Source organism: Miniopterus natalensis, chromosome 21, assembly GCF_054644295.1.
Source record: "Miniopterus natalensis isolate mMinNat1 chromosome 21, mMinNat1.hap1, whole genome shotgun sequence".
In the NCBI taxonomy this organism is placed as follows: Eukaryota; Metazoa; Chordata; class Mammalia; order Chiroptera; family Miniopteridae; genus Miniopterus; species Miniopterus natalensis.
This window is the reverse complement of record NC_142101.1, coordinates 6,134,068-6,156,216: the sequence shown is the minus strand read 5'-3', so window position 1 is coordinate 6,156,216 and position 22,149 is coordinate 6,134,068. Positions and strand designations below refer to the sequence as shown.

General features: G+C 51.9%; 1 protein-coding gene across 1 annotated transcript in view; it reads left to right on the top strand.

Moving 5' to 3' along the window:
- The first annotated feature begins 1,419 nt into the window (after nucleotides 1-1,419).
- Nucleotides 1,420-22,149, top strand: part of SLC35F3 (solute carrier family 35 member F3) — a 245,697-nt gene continuing 224,967 nt past the window's right edge. Inside the window, exons 1-2 of the mRNA XM_087828994.1 lie at nucleotides 1,420-1,472; nucleotides 1,840-2,069. Of these exons, the coding sequence (XP_087685120.1) occupies nucleotides 1,420-1,472; nucleotides 1,840-2,069 (283 nt within the window). The remainder of the gene's footprint in view (nucleotides 1,473-1,839; nucleotides 2,070-22,149) is intronic.

Sequence of the window (22,149 nt, the reverse complement as noted above, 5' to 3'; positions counted from 1 at the left end):
ATAATGTTTTAAATTCCAAATTCCAATTGTTCATTGCTGGTATATAGGAAATTGATTGACTTTTGCACATTAACCTGCAAACTTGCTGTAATCAGTATTTGTTCCTGGTCAGTTTTAGTCGATGGAGGTTTTCTACATAGATGATGATGTCATCTGTGAGCAAAGAAAGTTGTACCTCTTCCTTCCCAATAGACACCCTCTTAATTTCCTTTTCTTATCTAATTGCAGTGGCTAGTACTTGCAGCAGGATATTGAAAAGGAGTGGGGAGAAGAGACACCCCTGCCTTGCTCCTGATCTTAACAAGGAAGCTCCTAGTTTCTTCCCATTATGATGTCAGAGTTCTGCAGATGTCCACTATTAATTTAAGAAAGTGTCTATCCCTAGTTTGCTAAAACAATATAATTTTAATATTAAAAAAGTACAAAAATTAGTGTGTGCAATTTGATTCTAATTTTGCGAAAAAATATGCTTTCCATTGGAAAAAGGTGTGGAAGAAAATACACATAATTCCAAGCAGTCATTTTTGGCTGGATAATTGGTATTTTTTTTCTTTACATATTTCTGTATTTCCTAAACTGTTTCTTCTATTTTTTTAAGACAGAAAAATAACATTATGAAAAATGATTAGGTGTTCTGGAGAGATGGCTTCTGGAGAGAAAAAGATTAAAGGCTCACAAGTGGAAATCTAAGAAGAGCCGTCTGCTTTAGTGCCTGAGTCACCAACACGAGCAAGCTCTGCGCGGGCCGGCCTGACCCGGGTTCCCAGCGCTGCGTGTCTCAGCTTTGCCTGCAAAGTGCCACTTACTTGACATTCTGAGCTTGGTTTTCACGGAGATGAAACCAGGTTTCTGTCCTTCCAAGCAGTTTTGCTTATTAGTTTTAGAATGAGGAGAGAGACGGGGAGATTGAACTGAACTGAGCTGCTGAACCGGGAGCAGCAGGGCCGCCGGGCCGTGGCCGCGGGGAGGGGAGGGGAGGGGAGCGCGCCGCGCCCAGGTCGCCGGGCGGAGCGAGGGCGGGACAGCAGCGCCCCCGCCCGGCCCGCGCGCCTCGGGCTGGCGCAGACCGCCGGCTCGGATGCCTCGAGAGCGCACAGGGCTCCCGGCGCTCTCCCGGCTCCGAGGGCCCCGCGCCCGCCGAGTGCTGGGGCGGCGGTGAAGGCGGGGGGCACGGCCCTGCCGCCGCCCGGCTGCAGCGGCCCCGCGACCGGCCGGAGCCGGGCTGAGCCGCGCCCGCGCCGCGCGCCGCGGAGGGAGGCGCTGGGGAGGCGGCGCGGGCGCGCACGGGCGGCGCGGGGCGGCGCGGACCCTCGGCGGGCTGCGCGCCCTCCTCGCCCGGGTCCGCGGCTGCCGGCAGCTCGGGCCGCCGGGCCCTCCGCCTCAAGTCTGGGCGCTCCCGGCTGCACCCTGCGGCTGCCTATGGGGATCCGAGAGTTTCCCGGCGGCGCGCCCCGGGGCAAAGGCATCGCCATGTGAGTAGCGCCTGGAGCGGGTGCGCGGGCGGGCGGTCCTGTGCCGCCGGGACGCGGGGCGGTCTGCGCTCGGGAAGGGGCGGCTCGCGGCGGGGCTGCTCGGGAAGTTCGGGGCGCCCGGCCCTGGCCGCTGGCCCCAGCCCGCCTTGCCCCGAGGCGCCCGGGGCCGGACTCCGGAGACGGGACCCGACGCCCGGGCTGCCGCGGGAGCTGGGGGCGGGGGGGGGGGCGGGGGGCGGGGGCGGCGAAGCGCGGGCTCTGCGGTGCCACCTGCCCCTGGAGGCCAGGCCGCGCCCTTGCTCTGCCTCAGGTCGCGCCTCACCGCAATCCCCCCTCCATCTCTCCCGGCCCCCCTGCGTGGCCTCAGTGGCATGAGGAGGTCACCGGACGTCAGCCCTCGGAGACTGTCGGACATCAGCCCCCAGCTCCGGCAGCTCAAGTACTTGGTGGTGGACGAGGCGATCAAGGAGGACCTGAAGTGGTCGCGCTCGGTGGAGGACCTCACCAGCGGGCCCGCTGGGCTCACGTCCATCGAGGAGCGGATCCTGCGCATCACTGGCTACTATGGCTACCAGCCCTGGGCGGCGAGCTACAAAAGTAAGACCCCTCGCCGCATTCCCCCTCCCGCGTGCGCCTCGCCTGCGGAGGTCCGCGAAGTCCCCGGGGCGCACGCAGCCGCGCGTCCGGCCGTCCCCGGCTGCCCTGACCGCAGGCACAGACCCGGGTTAGCAACTTTTAGGAAGAGGCCTGGAGACGGAGTTCTCCCTGACCTTTGGGAATTTCTGATCCGTCCTCTTACACCCTCCACTCTCCCCCTCCCCCCTCCCGTCTGCCGTCATCTCCTTGCTAATCAGGTGCCACACTCTGGGAGACTTTGGAAACAGTGTATCCTGCACTGAGAGGCCTCCCTGCGGAGCTGAAAGTGTTGCTCGCCTCGCCGGAGTCCAGGCTCCGCTAGAGACTGCAGACTTGGCTGGCCTGGATTTTAAAACTCTTCTCTGGATCCTCTAGGCCCTGATGGTGGAGGGCAATTCTGGGGCCTTCATTTTAGCTCATTTTGCCCCACGGCTTTTTCTGTCCTCCGTACTGTAGAGCTTCCTTTGGATCATTCTAGATTTGGTGGAGAGAAGTGGCTGGTGCCGGGTGCAGCAGCTGAAACTTCGCCATGCGCCCCAGCTGAGGGCTGTGACAATGATGTGAGCACTTACACAGGCATTACCTGTGCGGTCAGGACTCACCCGGGGATGTTTCTTTCTCTGGCTTTGGAAGGGAGAAGCCGACTATAACAAACTCCAGATACCCGTGACTGTAAACCATAATCAGGGGGCCCATCACCATGGTTTGTTTACTGAGCAGAGAAGCTGCCAATGACCACTTCAGTCAGTGTGAGAAATGAGTAGCACTTTGTTCCATTTGTAATAAAGACTAACAACATAATGATTTTGAGATATGTTTTTATCCTTTGTTCCCTGAAATTGGAACATACTTTATTAGTCCTTAGGGGGGAAAAGAAATCCAGCTTTTGTAAATTAATCATATTCAGCTCTAAAAATATGTCTACCTTTAGTTTTTTTGCCTCTAAAACCCTTGATTTCAAGCCAAAGGTCAGTGGTATGCTAGCAGTTAGCTGGTTACTTTTTCGTTATTTGCAGGAAGAAACGTAGGATTTCAGTGTTTTCTTTTCATGCCCTTACTTGTTTCTAAAGGACTGTGGTGATTGCATTTAACTCTGTATCAATCTTTAAAAGGTTATGTGTCCCCTCCAGTCTCCTGCCTCTGCTGCTAGAACTGTAGCTGATCGGTTGGTTCTGGATTATAGGTTGGTTCTGGATTATAGACGGAAGACAAAGGGCCACGTTCCCTTTCCAACCGAAAAGCGCTGGGTGTAGAATGAGATTGGAAGCCCATCGGAAACCATTCGTCTTGTAGATAAGGGCAGGATACTCAGATTATATTCCTGCTTTTAAAATTTCTATCAGGAATTTTGTTTCTTCTGTTCTCTGCTTTCTGACTAACTGAAGACAGTGGTATAAATTACGGCCTTCATGGACTCGTCTGTTTAGCCCTAAAGTCAGACTAAGGTTTATCCTTGTAGTTCCATTTGTGACCCGCCGCTTGTGCTTTGTAGACCTTTTCACCGAGGTTGTGGCTTTGGGAGGTTACAGCAATGATGACTGTGTCTGGTACAAGCATATTTTACCACTAAGGGGAAAGGCCATATGGAAACAAGTCCCTGCACTACCAGCGGTGTTCATTCAATAATAATAACCCTCTCCGGGGCTCCACTGGAGCAGATATTGGCAGACACATCCAGTGACCATGGCGATGTGAGTAAAATCAGCTCACTCCACCTCTCTGTTCCTGTGAAGATTCTTCTTTATTCCGGGTATGTCCTTTTTACTGAAATGCTTTAGGTGACAACTGACATTTTGATGACTTAATTGGATTTTAAGTTTAAATTTAGAGAAGCTGATGTTTTATTAATACAGCCAGAGACATTTTAGAGCAGTGCTTTGGCAGTTTTGCCATGTTACCCAAGTAGAAAAAAAGTAGCGAAGAGGCTGGTCTGTATGGTGGGGTCAGTTAGTCATTTCGTTTGTTGGTTAAAAATCACACTCCACAAATCGGGAGAGAGGATGATTATAAAATAATTGGTATTCTCGTGGTCTCCAGAGCAAGTTATAGGAGGCACCAAGCAAGCTTCATCGTGGACATGATGTCACCTTGTAGGCATCTTTAAAAGCAGCTTGTCTGTCCCCACTGAGGGAGTTGCCAGTGAGTGTCCAGGGTGAGAGGCATGAGTGAGTTGCTCTGGCCGCGGCAGCGATTGCTGGAATGACCGGGTGTCCTTGCTCACCTTTCCGCGTTTAGACTGTGCTTGGGCAGTAGAGATAGAGGAGGTGACTGCGAACAGCGCAGAAACGGTCTTCGCTCTGTTCTCAACCCAGCCGGCGAGATGAACAAGTCGCACTCTCGACAGGGACTTTTTGTAAGGAATTGTTTTCCAAATCCTGAAAGGTCCTGGGTCTGAGAGGGATGGTCTGTGCGGAACATTCTACTGAGGATTAAACTGTAAACAGGCAGGTTGGGAGGGCCGAGTCCCTCTTCTCAGGGGCTGATGTCCTCCGAGCACCACATTCTGAGTTTCTGAACCAAACCCTGGCCCGTGTGTGTCGGAGCCCAGGCAGCACACGTGGGCCACGGTATTCGCGCCGTAGATGTTTGCAAGGTGTTTGCTGACTGACTGAATGGTTGCCTCCAGGACCGAGAATTTTCAGTGCGCCTCTGCGGACTCATGCTGACTTTCTGCGGGTTTCAAAGTGCTTCATGCCTTCCTGTCCTGCCATCGTATGTGTCATCCTTGACCTTCTGAGCCCTGGACTGGACCAGAATTCTTGATGACAAGCTTTGGTTGAACCCAGGGTTTCTCGACCTCAGCACCATTGACACTTTGTGCAGAATAATTTTTTATCGTGTGTGTGTAGGGGGGCTGCCCTGTGCGTTGTAGCGTGTTTAGTATCATCCCTGGCCTCTAGCACCCGCCTTCCTGTGACAACCAAAAATGTTTGCAGACTACGCGCAGTGTCCCCCGGGAGTGTGCCCCTGCCTGAGGATCCCTCCTTAGCCTAACCCAGGTCTGTGCTCCCAGTGCACCCTCTCTGTTGCCACCAGGGCCACCCTGGCCTGGCTGGCCTGCCTTCTGAGTGCCTGACCCTCTCTCTTCCTTCTTCCTGGGCCACTTCTTAGGTTTCCATGACCCTCTGGGTTAGAACCAACAGCTCTCTGACAGAGCCTGTGTGTCTGCTCCACACGCACTCACCACAGATTGATCCCTGGTAGGAAGTGCTCCAGAAATCAGCACCATTTGGATGCGTTCTCTTAATGACTCCCTTTCCCCTCCCACCTTGTAGCGCAGTGGAAGAGAGAGGACTGGCTGGAATATCCGCTGCTTCCCTGGCTGTCTCGTTTCTCTGGCGTAGACACGTGCTGGGAGGAGATGGCTGTGGGGAGGACAGGTGACAGAGACTGAGGCGAGCCTCTGGGTCCTGGGCGGCCAGGCTGATGCGTGGGGCCTGGCGATTTTGGCACAGGGGTGATGGGAGGCCTTGGAGCGTGTCTTGGAGATCCCACGGGAAGCCTCTTAGCAGGAGGAAGGAGCACCTATAACTATAGCTCCTTTATTTTCACTGATCACTTAGCAGACTTTCTGGGAGCATTTGCTGTGTGCCGGGATCCAGAGATGGGAGACGGGCGACGAGGTCTCCCGACAGGTGGGCTTTGTCTGGAACCAGGTCAGCAGACAGCTGCATCCAGGAGATAGATGTGTCGCTTGCAGGTAGCAGAGATGTTTTACTTTGCAGAAGGTTTCCCTAAAGGGGTTTTTCAAATAGTGAGCTCACAAACATTTTTCTAGCAAAGAAACCTTTTAGCAATAGCTTTTGGGAGGTCATGTTTATTGCTTAAGATGAGGTCTCGCTCTCTTTAGCGTTATTAATACAATGTGGTTGTTGGTATGTTCAGATAGAAATGACCTTTAAAAACTGCTAGTGGGTTAAGTTGTAAGTCATTTGTAGAGTGGAGGGTGGGCTGGTCTCAAATGACCACCCCATCCCTAGCTGCGTGGTCACTCCCGCCTGCCACTGGAGACTTCAGCCTTGGTTGGGCGCATGGGGGTTACTGAGCCCTGAACAACTCCCTGATATCTCAGGATTCAGGATCCCCCAGGTTTAAATTTTAGGAAGGGTTTATATAAAGGAGGTGGGGAGAGTTTGCAGAGAAAGACGACCTTCCTGCTCCCTGTGCCCTCTCCCACTGCGCTGAGTGGAGGTTGCTGGACGTCATTACCGGTGATGACTGCAGCGGTGGCTCTTAGCGTAATTGAATTCATGGTAAGCAACTTCTGTTTGACTCTCCCCAAATTGTAAAGGTCAGGTCAGCAATTAAAAAGTGACCCACTTGTGAGAGATTTATTACTTGGTTGTAAACGTTTATTCTGGAATGGAACTTGGCACATGAAATACTAGATTGAAGAGATTTTGAATGAAAAAGTTGGAGGGGGTGGGATGAAGTGGGGGGAGCATAGACCATAATGGTTTCTCTTTTCTCGGAGAGTAAATTTTATTCCTGAATATGAATTTATGCTAACGACTTAGTAATAGTTTTCTGAGATTTGAAAGAATTAAGATGCAGAACAGTTATTTTTAAGGGGACTTGGGCTCCCCAGTGCACGCAGGTGACACACAGGTGTTACAAACCCCTCGCGCCTGGTTGTGAAGGGCAGGTGGTCCCGCTCCCCCCTCCAGGAAGCACAGTCTTCCCATATTTAAAAGTGGCCCCGGCAAGGAGATGCCTCAATGTTTGCAGGAGCCCATCCTGGGTCTCTTCACAAAGCACCTCCTCTGAAGCCTGCTGCTGTGAGCCTTGTCCTTTCCTTAAGCTGCTGCAGGTTAGTTGCACTAAAAATTAACCCAGCCCTGGCCGCGTGGCTCACTGGGTTGGAGCATCGTTCCAGCACCAAAAGGCTGTGGGTTAGATTCCCATTCAGGGCAGCTGATCAATGTTTCTCTCTCACAAAGATGTTCCTGTCTCACATAGATGTTTCTCTCTCTCTCTCTCTCAAATCAATAAAAACATACCCTGGGGTGATGATTAAAGAAGATTAATCTACATGTGTATGAGTCATTGAACTCCAGCGTTTTCCTGAGTGTCGATAGGGATGCTCACTGGAATTTCAGCCCTGACTGAAGGAGGGACAGCCTCAGTCCCTTTAATGTGCCAGGAGAAGCAGAGGAAATGGACCCTCAGGGAGCTGCGTTCACATCCCAGCTTTGTCCCTTTGCAGAAATATCGCCAAGACACTGGCCTTTGTGAACCTGATTTCTTATCTATAAAGTGGGGGTGATGTAGGCCCTTTGTGGGAGTGTCATGAGGCTTACATGAAAGGAAGTGTGTATAGTCTCTAGCCTTTTGCCTGGCATCTCTAAATGTGCCTTTATTTTCATTTATTCATTTAGCAAACTTTCCGAGCCAGAATCCAGAGATCAGCGATGGGAGACACGGTCTTTGCCTTCAAATCTCAGACTGGAGGGAGAGAAGGTGGCATTTGAAGTGGTCATACGGTGGGGGGAGGGTTAGCTTGGGTTGTTTCCAGAGCCCTTTCTCGGGGAGTGAATTCAGCTCAGCGGCTGGAGGAGTAATGAGCCCCAGGCAGTATGTGTGTTTGGGGGGGGGGCTCACACTCCAGGCAGAGGAACAGGATGTGCGCAGCGATGCCACACGATTCCTCAAAGGTGACCCAGCTTGACTGGAGCACGGTGGCCTGGGTGGCACAGGTGAGGCTGTGAGCAGAAATGGACTGGTACGTTTTGCTCTAGCCCCTTGATGTGCTGTCGGGGTGCACTGGTGCATGTCACCTTGCTCATCCGGGTCCCAGGGCAGGTGTCGCTGCCTCCAGGGAGCCTCCCTGACCTCAGCGTTAGGTCTGGGAGGTGTCCTTGTTGGGCTCCCATGGTGCTGCCACTTCTCACACCTATTGTCACGGCTAGTGAAGCGTGTGGCTGACACTCACAGCCAGCTCTGCAAGGGCAGGGCTCACACTGTGTCTGCAGCCGCAGTTTGCCTCTCGGCACCTGGAGCATGGAGATTCCATCCCCAGTTACAGAGATCTCTGGCACCTGCGTCAGTAGACATTTCTTAAATGTGTTAGTAAAAGTCTGTTTACACACACACACACACATGCACACACACACACGGCGCTAAGCATCCACATTTCCGCGGGGTCTTCCAGGGTTACCCTCCGTAGGGCACTTGGGGTCTCCTTCCTCAGTCAGGAGGTGGGACTCCTGCTGCTCACTCGGCTGGTCTCCGCCTGAGCCCAGCTGAGAGCACCGACCAGCAGTCTCACCCCCTCTCAGAGCTCACGTTAGCCGGTCTCCTAGCAGGTGTTTTGTCTTGTTTTGATGACCCCTCTTTAAAGTGAACACCCAGGGAAGAAGAGAAAGTGGATCAGTGGGAACTGAGGATGAATCCTGCAGACAGGAGCGGAGTGTTGGCGGGAGGGGGCAGAAGTGAAGTAAGCAGAGACCGTGTCTTTATGAGACGTTTGGAGCCCACACCTTTGGGAAGGTCTTCCCAGCTCACGACCCCCCGTTAACTGCCCTGCGCCACATGCTCAGGGTGGCCCCCCGACCCACACCTACCCAGTTTTCCCTCGTCAAATTTGAGGTCATGGTCTAGTCTGGGGGTGGTCGTGTGAGTGGAGGAGATGCTGTGAGGTAGCGATTCTGGCTTCTGTGTGGATGGGGAGGCAGAGAGAGCTGGTCTGGATAGCAGAAGACAAGAGAGTAACGCCACCAGAGAGGGCCGTGGCGTGTCGAGGGCTCCGCGCTGGTCCTCTCCCTCCTGGGTCAGAGTCTTGCCCCAGGGCCTCCGTGGCAGCACCCCAGCCGCGCTTCCTACCGAGCAGGGCTGGGGTCTTCCTCTGCTCGACTGCAGACTCCTGTGGGAGTGAGATTCCTGAGCCCCATGGAGTGAGATTCCTGAGCCCACTTCTCCTGAGACCCATGTAGGACAAGACGATACATATATCCAAGAATTTCCCATTGGAAATAAGAAATCGCTTCCCGTTGCTGGGATGAAGGTGACCTGGGAGCCTCATCGCTGGGGAGCTTCAGGAAGAGCAGACACCCAGGAACCAGCTGGATGAAGTGTCTACTCATCTGGTTGGGATGAGGGAGACTTGTGGTGTGTTTTTTAACATGATGCCTTTTGTATCAATTCAGTGGTGAGTGTACGCTGATCAGTAGAGTAGTAGACCAGTTGTGTTCCCTGACCTCACTGATCAGTAGAGCAAGAGACCAGTTGTGTTCCCTGACCTCACTGATCAGTAGAGCAAGAGATCAGTTGTATTTCCTGGTCTCATTGCAGAGCCTAGAAGGGTCTGTATGGTTAGGAACGTGGTCAGTTGTTTTGGTTAATGAGGGTGACAAGCCCTTGAACAGTTGTCTAGGACGCGGGCACACGTCTTTGTCTCATGCACTTGAGGTAGCCTTGAGGTGTGATGGCGTTGGAGACTGCAGGAGAGAAGTGGCTCCTCTCGGGCAATTTACGTGCAGGAGGCTCGAGGTCGTGGGCCCTGAGACTCTGGGTCAGCTGCCCGCTTTGGCCCACGTCTTCTGCGACGATCAGGTTTCCCCTGGCCAGTCGGCTGCAGCTCGTCTGCGGTCCTCGACTAGGTGAGACTCTCAGGAGAGTCCTTTTGTCCCTCCTTCACCATCCACGTGGTAACGACATAGAGATAAAGAGCTGGGTGTGTCCCCAAAGGGTTATTCGAGAGGGTGGCGGGAAAGGTGTTTCTTAATGAGTGCCGACTTTGCTTCCTGGGTTTGGCTTCACAAGTGGAGCTTGCTCGTTCCCTGTGACCGCGCCCTCGGATGTTCTCTTTAGGAAAGGGGTGGGCTTGCCTGGCAGGCGCGGGCCCGCGCTTGGGCGGCAGCCTGCGCGCCAGAGGTCCCGGGGTCCGCTCCGGCAAGGGCACATCGATGTTTCTCCCTCGCCCGTCCCTGCCTCCCTGCCTCCCTGCCTCCCTGCCTCCCTGCCTCCTCCCTGCCTCCCTCCCTGCCTGCCTCCCTCCCTCCCTCCCTGCCTCCCTCCCTGCTTCCCTGCCTCCCTCCCTCCCTGCCTCCCTGCCTCCCTCCCTCCCTGCCTCCCTCCCTCCCTTCCTCCCTCCCTGCCTCCCTCCCTCCCTGCCTCCCTGCCTCCCTCCCTCCCTGCCTCCCTCCCTGCCTCCCTCCCTCCCTGCCTCCTTCCCTGCCTCCTTCCTGCCTCCCTGCCTCCCTGCCTCCCTCCCTGCCTCCCTGCCTCCCTGCCTCCCTCCCTGCCTCCCTGCCTCCCTCCCTGCCTCCCTCCCTGCCTCCCTCCCTGCCTCCCTGCCTCCCTGCCTCCTTCCCTGCCTCCCTCCCTGCCTCCCTGCCTCCCTGCCTCCCTGCCTCCCTCCCTCTCTGAAAGAGCAGTGGAAAAAGGATCCTCCAGTGAGGATGAAGGGAAAGGGGAAGGGAATTAGGGTTGTAGCGTGAAGCAGCCGGCTCCCTGCAGCGTTCCCGTGCCGTGCACGTGGGGGAGTTTAGTGAGCACTTTTCGCAGGAGTGCACTGTGCTGGCATGGGACGCCCAGGAAGGACCTGAGGTCCCCTCCTCTATATATTTTTTAAATATATTTTTATTGATTTCAGAGAGGAAGGGAGACAGAGAGAGAGATAGAAACGTCAGTGATGAGGGAGAGTCATTGATCAGCTGCCTCCTGCACACCCCCTGCTGGGGATGGAGCCTGCAACCCGGGCATGTGCCCTGACCGGGAAGCGAACCGTGATCTCCTGGATCCTAGGTCGATGCTCAGTCCTGAGCCACGCTGTCTGGGCCCCTCCATACATTTTTAAAAAACAAATTGGCCAATGAGACAGTGTGAAGACCATTTAAAGGTAATAACCCAGAACAACAGATTTCTAGAGTTTATCTAAACTCTTAACTTTAAATCAGCATTTTGTTTTATTAAATATTAACGTAAAAATCTTTGTAGGTTTATCTGATTTTATGCAGTGGGTGTATTTTCAAAGTTACAAGTAAATTAAATGTATATATAATTAGAATTTATTCTAAAAACACTGGGAAAACTGGATCCTGGTGTATGTGTAATTGTGGTGGTTCTACCTGTAAGCCACATTATACCTTGTGATTCTCTCGGAATTTATCCAGGGGTTTCACTGTGGTGGCTGGATGGTCTCGGAGAAAGGAACACTTTCAAACTAGACCCCACCCCCACCGTACTCCCTCTTGAGAAGCCCGTGGGCCAGGAAGGGGCTTCAGAAAATCACTGCATGAAATTTCAAGCACTGCTCATGAAAGTGTTCATTTGTAAATGGTAGAAACAGATCAAACAGTGGAAAGTGCTGGGAATAAATATTCATCCATCATCCCCCACCCATCCCCCATATACCCATCCATCCATCCATCCATCCATCCAGAAAATCGTTCACTGCTTCTAAGGAGCAGTAAATGTATTCACTTCTAAGATAAACATATACTAAGTATATAGTATAGTTACTGTTTCCTGGAAAATTACTTAGTGGGGAGACAAGGCAGACACGTGTCGTTCCATAAGGTCCCAGGCTTCCCTTGTCTGGACCATCTCAGATGTTCTACATGTATCTTATTGGTGCTCCCCTAGCTAAATGTCTTGGGCTGCGTTGGATCAGCCTTACCCTAAACTCTATTAATAGTGTGCATCATTGTGAAATGATTTATTGTTGGGCACCGCCAACAGCTAGTTAGCAACAGGACGGGGCATTGAGCCCCTGGGAACTTCTCTTTCCCTTCCTTTAAAAACCTGAGCTCTGCTGCTTTAATCAGAATTCAGATTTGTTCCTTTGTTGTATTTTAGCCATTAAACGTTTTTCTCTCTCTCACAAAATCATGCAACAACAATTTTTTACCAGACTGGTTAGATTAAGCTATGAACCCAGAACGTGTCTTCCCACGTGTTTTCCGCTGCAGGCCTTCTGTTTCTTCCCAGCTCTAAGGACAGCGAGCCTGAGACCTGAGCTGTTTTTCTTCCTCTAACGGAGGGGCCTGGCAGACAGAGCGGCGGACTTCAGAGGAGTGGGGATTTGCTCCCAGCTCTACCTGTTCCTCCCGCAGGGCTACACATTCTGTTTGTGCATTTTCTCCAGTTCCTTCAGGAGACAATTCCCATGTCTGTAGAAATTCTCTTTTAAAGCTATTCTCTTGGCGGTTCAGCTTAGAGCTACAACATTGTCCAATTCATATAGATGTGAAGAGAGCGGCGTTTCTAAGGGGGCATCTCTAATTTTGTGTATTAATAAAACTCAAAACGTCCTGATTCGTGTGTCTGTCACGTTCCATAATGTTGAGAACTGGAAGGTCTGTGGTTCTGTTCTGCAGTTTCTTCCCCATGTGTGGGCAAGCCTGGGACTCAGACCTGGCTGAGCTGCACTCTAGGATGAGGTTGGGTGATGGGAGGACTCTATTCTTCATGCAGATCCCATGGAAGGCTCAACACCAAGAGAAGGCTGTGCATTGTTGAAACTGATGGTCCCTAATGGTCCTAGACTGAGCCAGAGTCACTGGAATCAATACCCAGGGTCCTGGATTTCTCTACTCTTTTCTGGTTGATGTGGCTCCTTTGGAGGAGGGAGGTGACTTAAGCGGCCAGGGTCCCATGGCCACCTTGTGCCTGATCATAGGCCAGGAGGTGATGATAATTTTCTAGAGACTTGGCTCTCTCATTCCACTTCCTCAGAACTGCCCTGGGATGGCTTCATTTTCATGTAGAGGTGTCTTTGTTGCTGTGGGGAAAACATAGTATAAAGAAAAAACACTATAATTTTCCTTTGCATCATACACAGTCCTCTCTCTATAGTACTGTACGTCACTTCTCAAATGTCTGGTCACCAGTACGTGGTAGTTTTTCCACACAAACAATTCTATGACACCAGCTGGGTGTCCTACAATTTAACTCGATTCTGACACGGTCCTACCTGAAGATAGATAGCATCAGATCCCACAGGTTAAGGGCTCAGTCCTACAAGACTGCATCCCCCCAACTTCAGACACCAGTTGAAAGTCCAGGTTGTTACCATGCTCTGACCAACCTGCTATAAATTAGAGGTTCCCCAGCCTTCTCCTTGGGTTCTGTTGCTAGAGTGGCTCACATAACCCAGGAAAACAGTTTACTTACTAGATTATCAGTTTATCATAAAGGATATAACTTAAGAACAGCCCTGTGGAAAGATGCAGGGCCAGGTCTGCGGAAAGTGGCATTGAGCTTCCCTGCCCTCTCCAGGTGCACCAGCCTCCCTTCACCTCCACGTGTCTGCCATCCCTGAAGCTCTCTGAACCTCTCCTTTGCGTTTTTATGGAGGTTCTATTACATGGGCACAATTGATTGAATCATTGGTTATTGGTGACTGATTCGATCTCCAGTCTTTCTCAGCTTGCCGGAGGGGGGAAGTGGGAGTGAAAGTCCCAACCCTCTAATTACAGTTGGTTCCCCTGGCAACCAGCCCCCTCCTTAGAGGCTTTCTGAAAGCCAGGGCGTTGGTATAAACTCAGGTATGGTTGATAGGGGTTTATTATGAGTAACAAAAGACATTCATTTCAACTTCCTTGCTCTTATCAAGAAATTTCAAGGGTTTTAGGAGCTCTGTGCCAGAAATACAGATGAAAACAAAATATATATATATATTTTAACTTTTTAATCAAATTTATTTCTTACTGTAAATTACAATATCACACATAGGCATCAAAGCCATTTTGGAGACAACTGGAGAAATTCAAATGCAGTATATTACATTATTTCATGGAATATTGTTTTTCTTGGGCTTAATATTAGCGCTTGTCTGTAGGAGAATGTCCTTATGGTCCAGCAGCCCAGACTGGCTGAGACACTGGGGCAGCGTCTGCCTTGGTTCCCTCCCCACCCCCGGCCCCATCAGTGCTCCTCCAGCATGCTCATCGTCTGGATGTGCCCTTGGCGTAGACTGTGGTGATGGTTTCACGGGTGCACGCTTACCTCCAGACCTCAGCACTTTGTCTGCATTTAACATGTGCAGCTATTGATATATTAATCATACCTCAGTAAATTGGATTTTCATTTAAATAAAAAAGATACAGTGCTCTTTGCCACGTGAGACATGTCTCAGCCTCCAGGATTCTTTTGATGAGGGAAACCTATTTTTCAGAGATTTAGATTTCTTGTCCATTTCTCTAAATGGTTTACCTTCCTATTTTGTAAAGGAAAACCAGGCTTGAACTTGAGCACTATTTGCCTCAGCTGAGAGTGGACGAGTAGCATTGCATCTTAGTCCACAAAGAGGCTATTTTCAGAGGATTCATCAGCCTGTGGTGCAGGCATCTTTCAGGTGCTGAGTCTCTGGAATGCTCGCATCTCATCTCCTGTTATATATATATATTTTTTCAATCCTCACCTGAGGATATTTTTTTCCATTGCTTTTCAGAGAGAGTGGAAGGGGGAGAGAGAGAGAAACATCACTGTGAGAGAGACATATCAATGGTTGCTTCCCGCATGTGCCCCAACCAGGGCTGGGGACCGAGCCTGAAACCGAGGTACATGCTCTTGGCTGAAATCAAAACTGGACCCTCCAGTCCACAGGCCGACGCTCTAACCAGGGAGCCAAACCGGCCAAGGCTCTCCTGTTATATTTTACATCCCCCCTGACCGATTCTCACTTATGCTCGAGCACCATCTTTCCTCCAGGCTTCCAGGGATTAGGGCAAGGCCATAGAGGGAGGGGTGCCCCTGTCATTTGGGGGGAAATTGCTCTGTCAACTGCTACCTGGAGAAGGGTAGACGGGTGGCAAGAGACAAGGAATCACGGGCCCCCAGGTGTCCTTCCTCGGCCCTGCGCGTGGGCCTCAGACTGTTAGGAATCTCCGCTTGCCTTCAGCACTCAGAACGCTTGGCAGGATTCTCCTCCTGGGGTCCCTGGGAAGGCATTATTGTCACTTTTGTGGACAGAGAAACAAGACATCGAGTAATGAAGGGACCACATGGGGACAGTGTTGTTTTTGCCTCAAGGTGAACGCTTGAGATCGGAGGCCATGTTGTAAGTTATGGGGGTTCTCATGAGTTATGGGGGGTCAAACGGGGAAGATCTGCCCCTTAGTAATAAGCACGGGAGACCCTCTCGGAGCCTGCCGAGGACGGGAGAAGCAGTGGCTGAGGTGAGAGCAGCGGGGGCAGTTGGTCAGTTTCAGAGTCAAGCACGGTCAAGGTCAGAGGCGTGCGGAGTGGGGCCGGAGCGGGTGTGAACCGCAGTTTTCGTGAGAAGCAGCCTGCGCGGGAGGAGAGATGGCGGCAGGTCCACAGAGCTGCCAGGAGCATTTGTCCCCGGGGGTGTTAGCAGGCCCTGCTGTCGGATAAACATCAGGAGTGGGATTTCAGGGTCAGTGCTGGGTGGACGGACTTCGGTGGGGTCTGCAGTGACCCGCTTCTGATATTCAGCCCTTGAGTTACCCCTCTTGTTGAGTGTGGGTTGGGCCTGGAACTTGCTTCCAGCCGTGGCATAGGGCAGGTGATGGGACGCGATCCTGTCCTGAGATTATGCCGATACCTGACATTCCACCCTGCCAGCAAACTCTCTCCATCTCCTCCCTCCCCTGCCAGCCTTGGTGAGATGACTGGTAGTGTGGGGAGGCCCACGGGGCAAAGCACTGCAGGTGGCCTTTGATAGGTGAGCATGGCCTCGGGCGAATCCCAGCAAAAACCTGAAGCGCTCAGGCCTCCAACCACGAGGAAGGCTGCCCACCAATCACACAAGTGACAAGCAAGCCCTTCCCTTGTTGGGCCCCGAGATGGGAACCAGCCCCGGCTTTGATTTTAGCTCTGTGTCGGGGGGGGGGGGGGGGGGGGGGGGGGGGGGGGAGTGAGAGAGCAGGTCGATGCTGCGGCCCACCACGAGGCTGAGGAAATGATGGGGCGTCAGGCTACCTGAATTCTGGTTCTGGTTCTGTCACTTACTGGGCATCACTGACCCCTGCCCTTATCCAGCCTGGCCATCCCTTTTATGTTACGTGAAGGGATTTGGCAAGATCACGTCCTGAATCCCCACCAGCACATTTTAATGTCTAAGATTTACCTACAGCGTCGGAGAATATCATCTGTTCTGTAAATGAGAGTTTGGAGGTTAAAAAAAATGTGGAAGCTAAACAAACCTGAGTCTTACCCAGAAAACTGGCCCAGCCGAATCCCTGCTTCAGCCTGTAGTAGACGAAGCCCAGGACCCGACTCCCTGGTCCTGAGTCACCGCAGAGGGAAGAGCCTGGATGCCAGAGCCCCCTTTGCTCCAGCACTCTTTGCCTCTATTTCTGCTGGTACGTTGACCAAAAATATATTGGCTAAATCTTTGATTAAGCACATTGGCCACTAAGGCATGGTAGATTTAGTGGTCACATTTCAAAGCTTTGACTCTAAGAGACATAACAGTTTAGGTTTCCGGTGCAAATCCTTAAAATGAAGGTTCCTGTGGGACTCCTGGGGCCCCACCTTCAGGGAGCAGAGGGGGTGGCCAGGTGACCTAACGCTGGCCTCGCGGGGCTGTTGCTGTGAGACTCTTACAGGGCTTTGAATACATTTTTGGGGAAAGTTCCACCTGTGTCGCAGCCACCTGAAGGCGCAGGTGAGCGGCTCTGTGGAGATGGTGCTGACAGAATAGACCCGCGGGGAGCTGGCCCTGGAGGTGGGAGGTGACAGTGGAGAAAGGCTGGAAGGTGTTGAGAAGACCAGTGCTGGGAGTGGCCCCTGGGAAGGACTGGAAAGGGAAGCCCGCAGCCCCATCACACACAGGGCTTTGTTCCACCCTTGCAGGTGCTAATGAGCAGAGTGTCGGGCTGGGAAGGACTCGGGGTGCTTGGGCTCATCCCCCTCTGCTCTTGCGGCACGAGCTTCCTTTGATGTCTCAGGGAAACGCTAGTTCAGGTAGGTCTTTTGATTTTCTTTCTCACTGCAAACAGGCAGCATAATTTCCTACCTGGCAAGCTGTGGACGGTAGGAGGCTGGGCGAGGACTGTGAATGGGCCATTCACAGAAGCCGTGTATGTTTCTGGGGTTCTCAGAGCCCCGTGTTGCTGTGAGCTTTGGAGTTCGGCGTGAAGGCTTTATTCCGTCGGGAGCACTGCTGTGTAAGTCGCTTACTATTCTGCACATGCTGCTGAGAAGGACGGGAGGATGGCAGATGTGCCCAGGCTGTGAAATGGATGCACATTCATCCCTCAGATTAAAAGTGGGCTCTGTCCATGTGCACCCCTGAGTAAGGCCCTAGGGAAAAGTGCAGGCCCCCGATCACTCTCCAGTCCCTCATTTCCTGAGACATTTTTATTTTTGCTGCTTGTGTTTCTGTTACATTTGCTACTGTATCTTTTTATGCAGTTCAGTTCTTCATTATTAAAAGGAATCTTTACAAATCCACTTACGCAGTGCCAATAATTCCCTGATAATAGCTAGTCCTCTCAATGGGTTATACTGTTGAGTTGTGTAAACCCATATGTATTTAACTTGCTTTAAAAACTCCCATTTTGCAGGGAATAGTTTAAGGAGCCATTTTCAGAATACATTCTCGTTAGAATAAAATATCCATAATGGGATGTGTGTTGTAAGTGTACAGCTGGTTGAATTTTTACAAAGTGAATATACTCGTGTGTCTCACATCCAGATCAGGAAACAGAATATTTCAGGCATGCAGCCTGTTTATTTTTGACACCTATATAGGACCTCTCCCTACATAATTTTAAAATGATCAAAAAAACCATAAGTTCTCACTCTCATGCAAAGGTCGCTTCCTCCAGAGATCGAGATGTTCTGATGAAACTCCGGCTGTGCCCTGTCCTCCACGGGAAAGCTGCATCCAGCACCGGGGCTTTGTTGCAGTGATCAGGTGTCCTTCAGATGTCCTGACATGGGCGTCATGTGAAACATGGGGTCTCATGCTTCTTGGAAGCTTTAGCTTTACTTTCTAGTTAAAGATCTCTTTGAAAAAACTGCCTTCCAGGCAGATCCCTGTGCTGAAGTCCATCTATTCACACGTCTTTCCACCTGTCAGGAGATGCCTTCACACTCAAATCAGTTATTTTAATGTTCTGGTCTGGCAGGACCGGTGTCTGGTTCTATTGACTGCTTTATTTCTTGACAGAGTGGTTTTCCCCTGCTTTTTGTGTATCTCATAACACTGGATTGGGTACCGGATATTGTGTGCACAGGGTCAGAAGAGACTGGGCTGTGTGTTATTGGTGCTCAGAAATGGGTGCACATCATCTGTGTCAGGCCGTTCGCGTGGGGGGCTGAGTCCGCCTAGCTGGGTTGGGGGGTGTCATTTTGCCCCCCCCCCCCCAGCAGCACTGGATCTTTGCTTGTGTCCTGGGGAAGAGGGTTCCCTACTTCACCCCTGAGTGAGCGGGCGTTGCTGCTACTCCTACCCCAGAAGCAGTAGGTTTCTTTCCTTGGCCCTGGGGTAAGTGTGTTTGCTCCCCTGCGATGTGAGAGTTTTGCTTTACGGGAGAGAAGGATTGGGAAAGTGGACGGGGCTTCATGCCATTTTCACGGCCCCTCATCCCCTCCCCCAAGTCTAGGCGGCCCTGACTGCCCCACCCCTAGGGAGCTGCTTGGTGGAGGCTCCGGGGAAAGAGCTTGCGGGTGGCTGCAGACGCGCCCGTGCCTGCGACGCCAGCTCACCCACGCTGGTCCACTGGTCTGCACTCTGCCTCTACGAGCTCATTGAAAGCCCAGCTGGTTTCTTCCTGCCCCTGGTAGGAAGCCTCTTCTTTCTTCCTTGCTCTGTGTAAGGTGACGCAGGTGGCGGGTTTCAGCTCCACTCTGGGCCCGTGTCACTCTGGAATTCAGTTTACCTGGTTGCCTCTCGACCTCTGCTCTGTGATGGGCTCAGTAAATACCATAATTTCGTAGATTATCTGTCTCTTTCTTGATGTTTGGGTAGAGTACTGGTCTCTTGAGTCTATCTATATCCTAAAGAGAAGTAGAACTTGGTCCTAAATTTTAAAGTGATATTAGCTGTGTGTTTGTTTTGGTGTGGTAAATATTATCAACTTACCAGGAGGTGAGAGGTGGTATCACTACATGCTGAAATCTTCCCTCCTTGCTTGCGGGGGCCTCTCCGGGGTCCCAGGTATCTTCCTAAAAAGATACCTGTTTTAGGAAATGTTATTGCTCCTCTGATCATTGTGAAAGGGGAGCAGACAAAGTGTCATCTCCAGCTCAGTTCGAAGGAGTGAGCACTTACTCGTTAAGTTTTGTAAGTTACTGTCCTGTCTGTGTCACAGTGCCTTTGCTACATGTCTGATACCCAAGCCTGTCATTGTAAAAACCCACATCTCAGAACAGAGAGGAGGGTGGGGCATTCAGGGCGTACTTTCCTGAGTCCCATCGGTGCCAGCGTCTCCCTGCTGACTGGCGTTTTATGAAAACAGTACCTGCCGCTTAGTGTTTAGTAATCTCGACCTCTACTCCCTTTTAGCCCTTGAGTCCAGCAGTTCACGCGCTTGGCACCAAATGCCTTCCCCACGTCACCATGAGGCACTCCCCACGTTTCATAGAAAGGGCTAGAATGAAGAACCCCGCCTGGATGGTGGGGAGGCCTCACAGTGAGTGAGAAGGGCATTTAGGAGGACACAGCCTCGCAGAGGGAGACGCAGAGCATATAGAAAGTGACGTTTCTGATGAGCCTTCAGCCAGGGTGCAAATGCGCCTGAATGCAGACCACATAGATGACGGGGGTCGACGAGGGTCCCCAGTCTGTTAAAAAGTCAGGATGCGGGTACCTTTTTTATTTCAAAGATAAAGAAACGAACAAAAAACGTACGGAGAATCGCCCGGGACTCTGTCCAGCTTTCTGTCCCTCCAGGAGCAGTCAGGACAACCCAGCCCACCTGATTAGCTCTCTGCTGCTGCTACCCAATATTACGAAAACTAAGACTTTCCCTCTGAACTGGAAGGCATCATTTGTTTATGTTAGCGCTGAACTTCCCTGTCTGATGTTTTGGTTTTTTTTTTTGTTTTTAAATATATCTTTTATTGATTTCAGAGAGAGGAAGGAAGAGGGAGAGAGAGAGAGAAACATCAATGATGAGAGTCATTGATCGGCTGCCTCCTGCAGGCCTCTGACTGGGGACCGAGCCCGCAACCCGGGCTGTGCCCTGACCGGGAATCAAACCATGATCTCCTGGATCCTAGGTCGATGTTCAGCTGCTGAGCCATGTCCAGCCAGGTCCTTCCTGATGTTTTGAAGAGCACCTTTGAGAGTCTCCCGTGTAGGCAGAGGAGAGCATTTGAAGTGTTTGGAAAAGGGAAGTGATGGGATCAGATTTTCATTCTGAAAACTCCACTTGAAACAGAATGGAGCCTGGACTGAAGGACTGCCCAGTTTGGAAGCTAAATGCTACACTTCAGGCAGAATAAATAAAGGCCACAGCGAAGGCGAGGTCAGTGGGGATGCAGGGTGGGCTAGAAGTGAGGCCAACTGGGTGGAAGTGACGACCCAGAGACTGAGAGGGTGTGGCAAGTGCAGGGGAGGGGCGAGGACACCACATTGCCCACATCTCTGAGGCAGGTGAGGGGTAGTCCTCAGGGTGTGACACCCATAATTAGTTGGAGGTGGTTTTCAGAATTCAGGAGAGTTTGGGTTGATTGTAGTTATAAGGCCCCAGGCGACAGCAGACAAGCGAAGCCTGCACCAGTTCCGTTGCTTATTGATTACTTGGGATTCTTGGCGACAGGAAACAGATACGGGATCTTTTAATCAGATGCACAAAGGAAACTTCTGGAAGGGCACTGAAGATTCGTATAAACTGTGGGAGACCGAGTGGCCAGGCCTGGGAATCGCACATGATGCCGGGGCTCCCGGGTCCTGGACGCAGAGACCCCGGCCAAGTTCGTAGCTGAGAAGAGGGCCTGCAACCCAGCAACCTGACCTCCACTGGGCCCTTCTGTTTTTGTTTCACTTGCTCAAGATATATAGGCATCATTTTGGCTGAATCTGGGTCACGTGATCTCCCTCTGGCGGCAGCAGGAAGGAGGGTGTTGAGTCCTGTGACCCTGGCTTAGGTGTCTGGAAGCTGAACTGGGAGCCTGCTCAGGACACTGCCTTCTATCGGGATTACATGCAGTGGGACTCCCCCCAGATGGCGTTGGGACACGAGAGGGGATGGATGCTGGGAAACAGCAACAGGCCATCATGCCTAAGGAAGGTCAGCGAAAACAAGGCTGAAAAATGGATGGATGGACAGACGGACTGACCGTAGGACGTAAAGGAACTAGTGTAGGGAGGAGTGAAAAGGCAGTCGGAGAACAGATGAAAGACTGTAGGGTCACAGAGGCAGGGAAGGAAAGGGGGGGCAGGACTGGCCGCAGCATCAGTGCAGGGGAGCAGCCAAGGAAGGGGAGGCTCGGAGGCATCTGTTTGCTTTGTCAGCAGGTGGCTGGGTGTCCGCACAGCCAGCCTCCCTTGTCCACTGTAGAACTTGCTTGGGGTGGTGAGTACGTCTCTCCAATCTTTGTTACCTGCTTCCATTTCTTTTTTTCTTTTCTTTTTTAAATATATCTTTATTGATTTCAAAGAGAGGAAGGGTGAGGGAGAGAGAGAGACAAACATCAATGATGAGAGAGTCATTGATCGGCTGCCTCCTGCACGCTCCCTACTGAGAATTGAGCCCACAACCTGGGCATGTGCCCTGACCGGGAATCGAACCCCGATCGCCTGGATCCTAGGTCCCTGCGCAACTGCTCAGCCACTCCTGGCCAGGCCTTCCATTTCTCTCAAGTTGCTACGACCTCAAAGTGGTAGCTAGTGCTTCGGGCATCGGGCTACATAATTAGGCACTGCTTCCTGCCTGATTGGCTCAGACGCCGTGTAAAGAAGTACTGCTGGGAACTTCGGGGAACCCTGCTGCAGAGAGAGGTGCGGTCTCGGGGTGTTAGCACTGTCTCCTTCACACGGCATAATGCAGAGTGTGTCATGGGGAGCGGAGGAGAGCCGGTGCCACAGCTGAGAGATGTCTGTGCCTCAACCACAGCTATTTGCTGGGCTCCTGCTTCTGACACTTGCAGGAAAACCACTTACAGAGATCAGCATGAATCC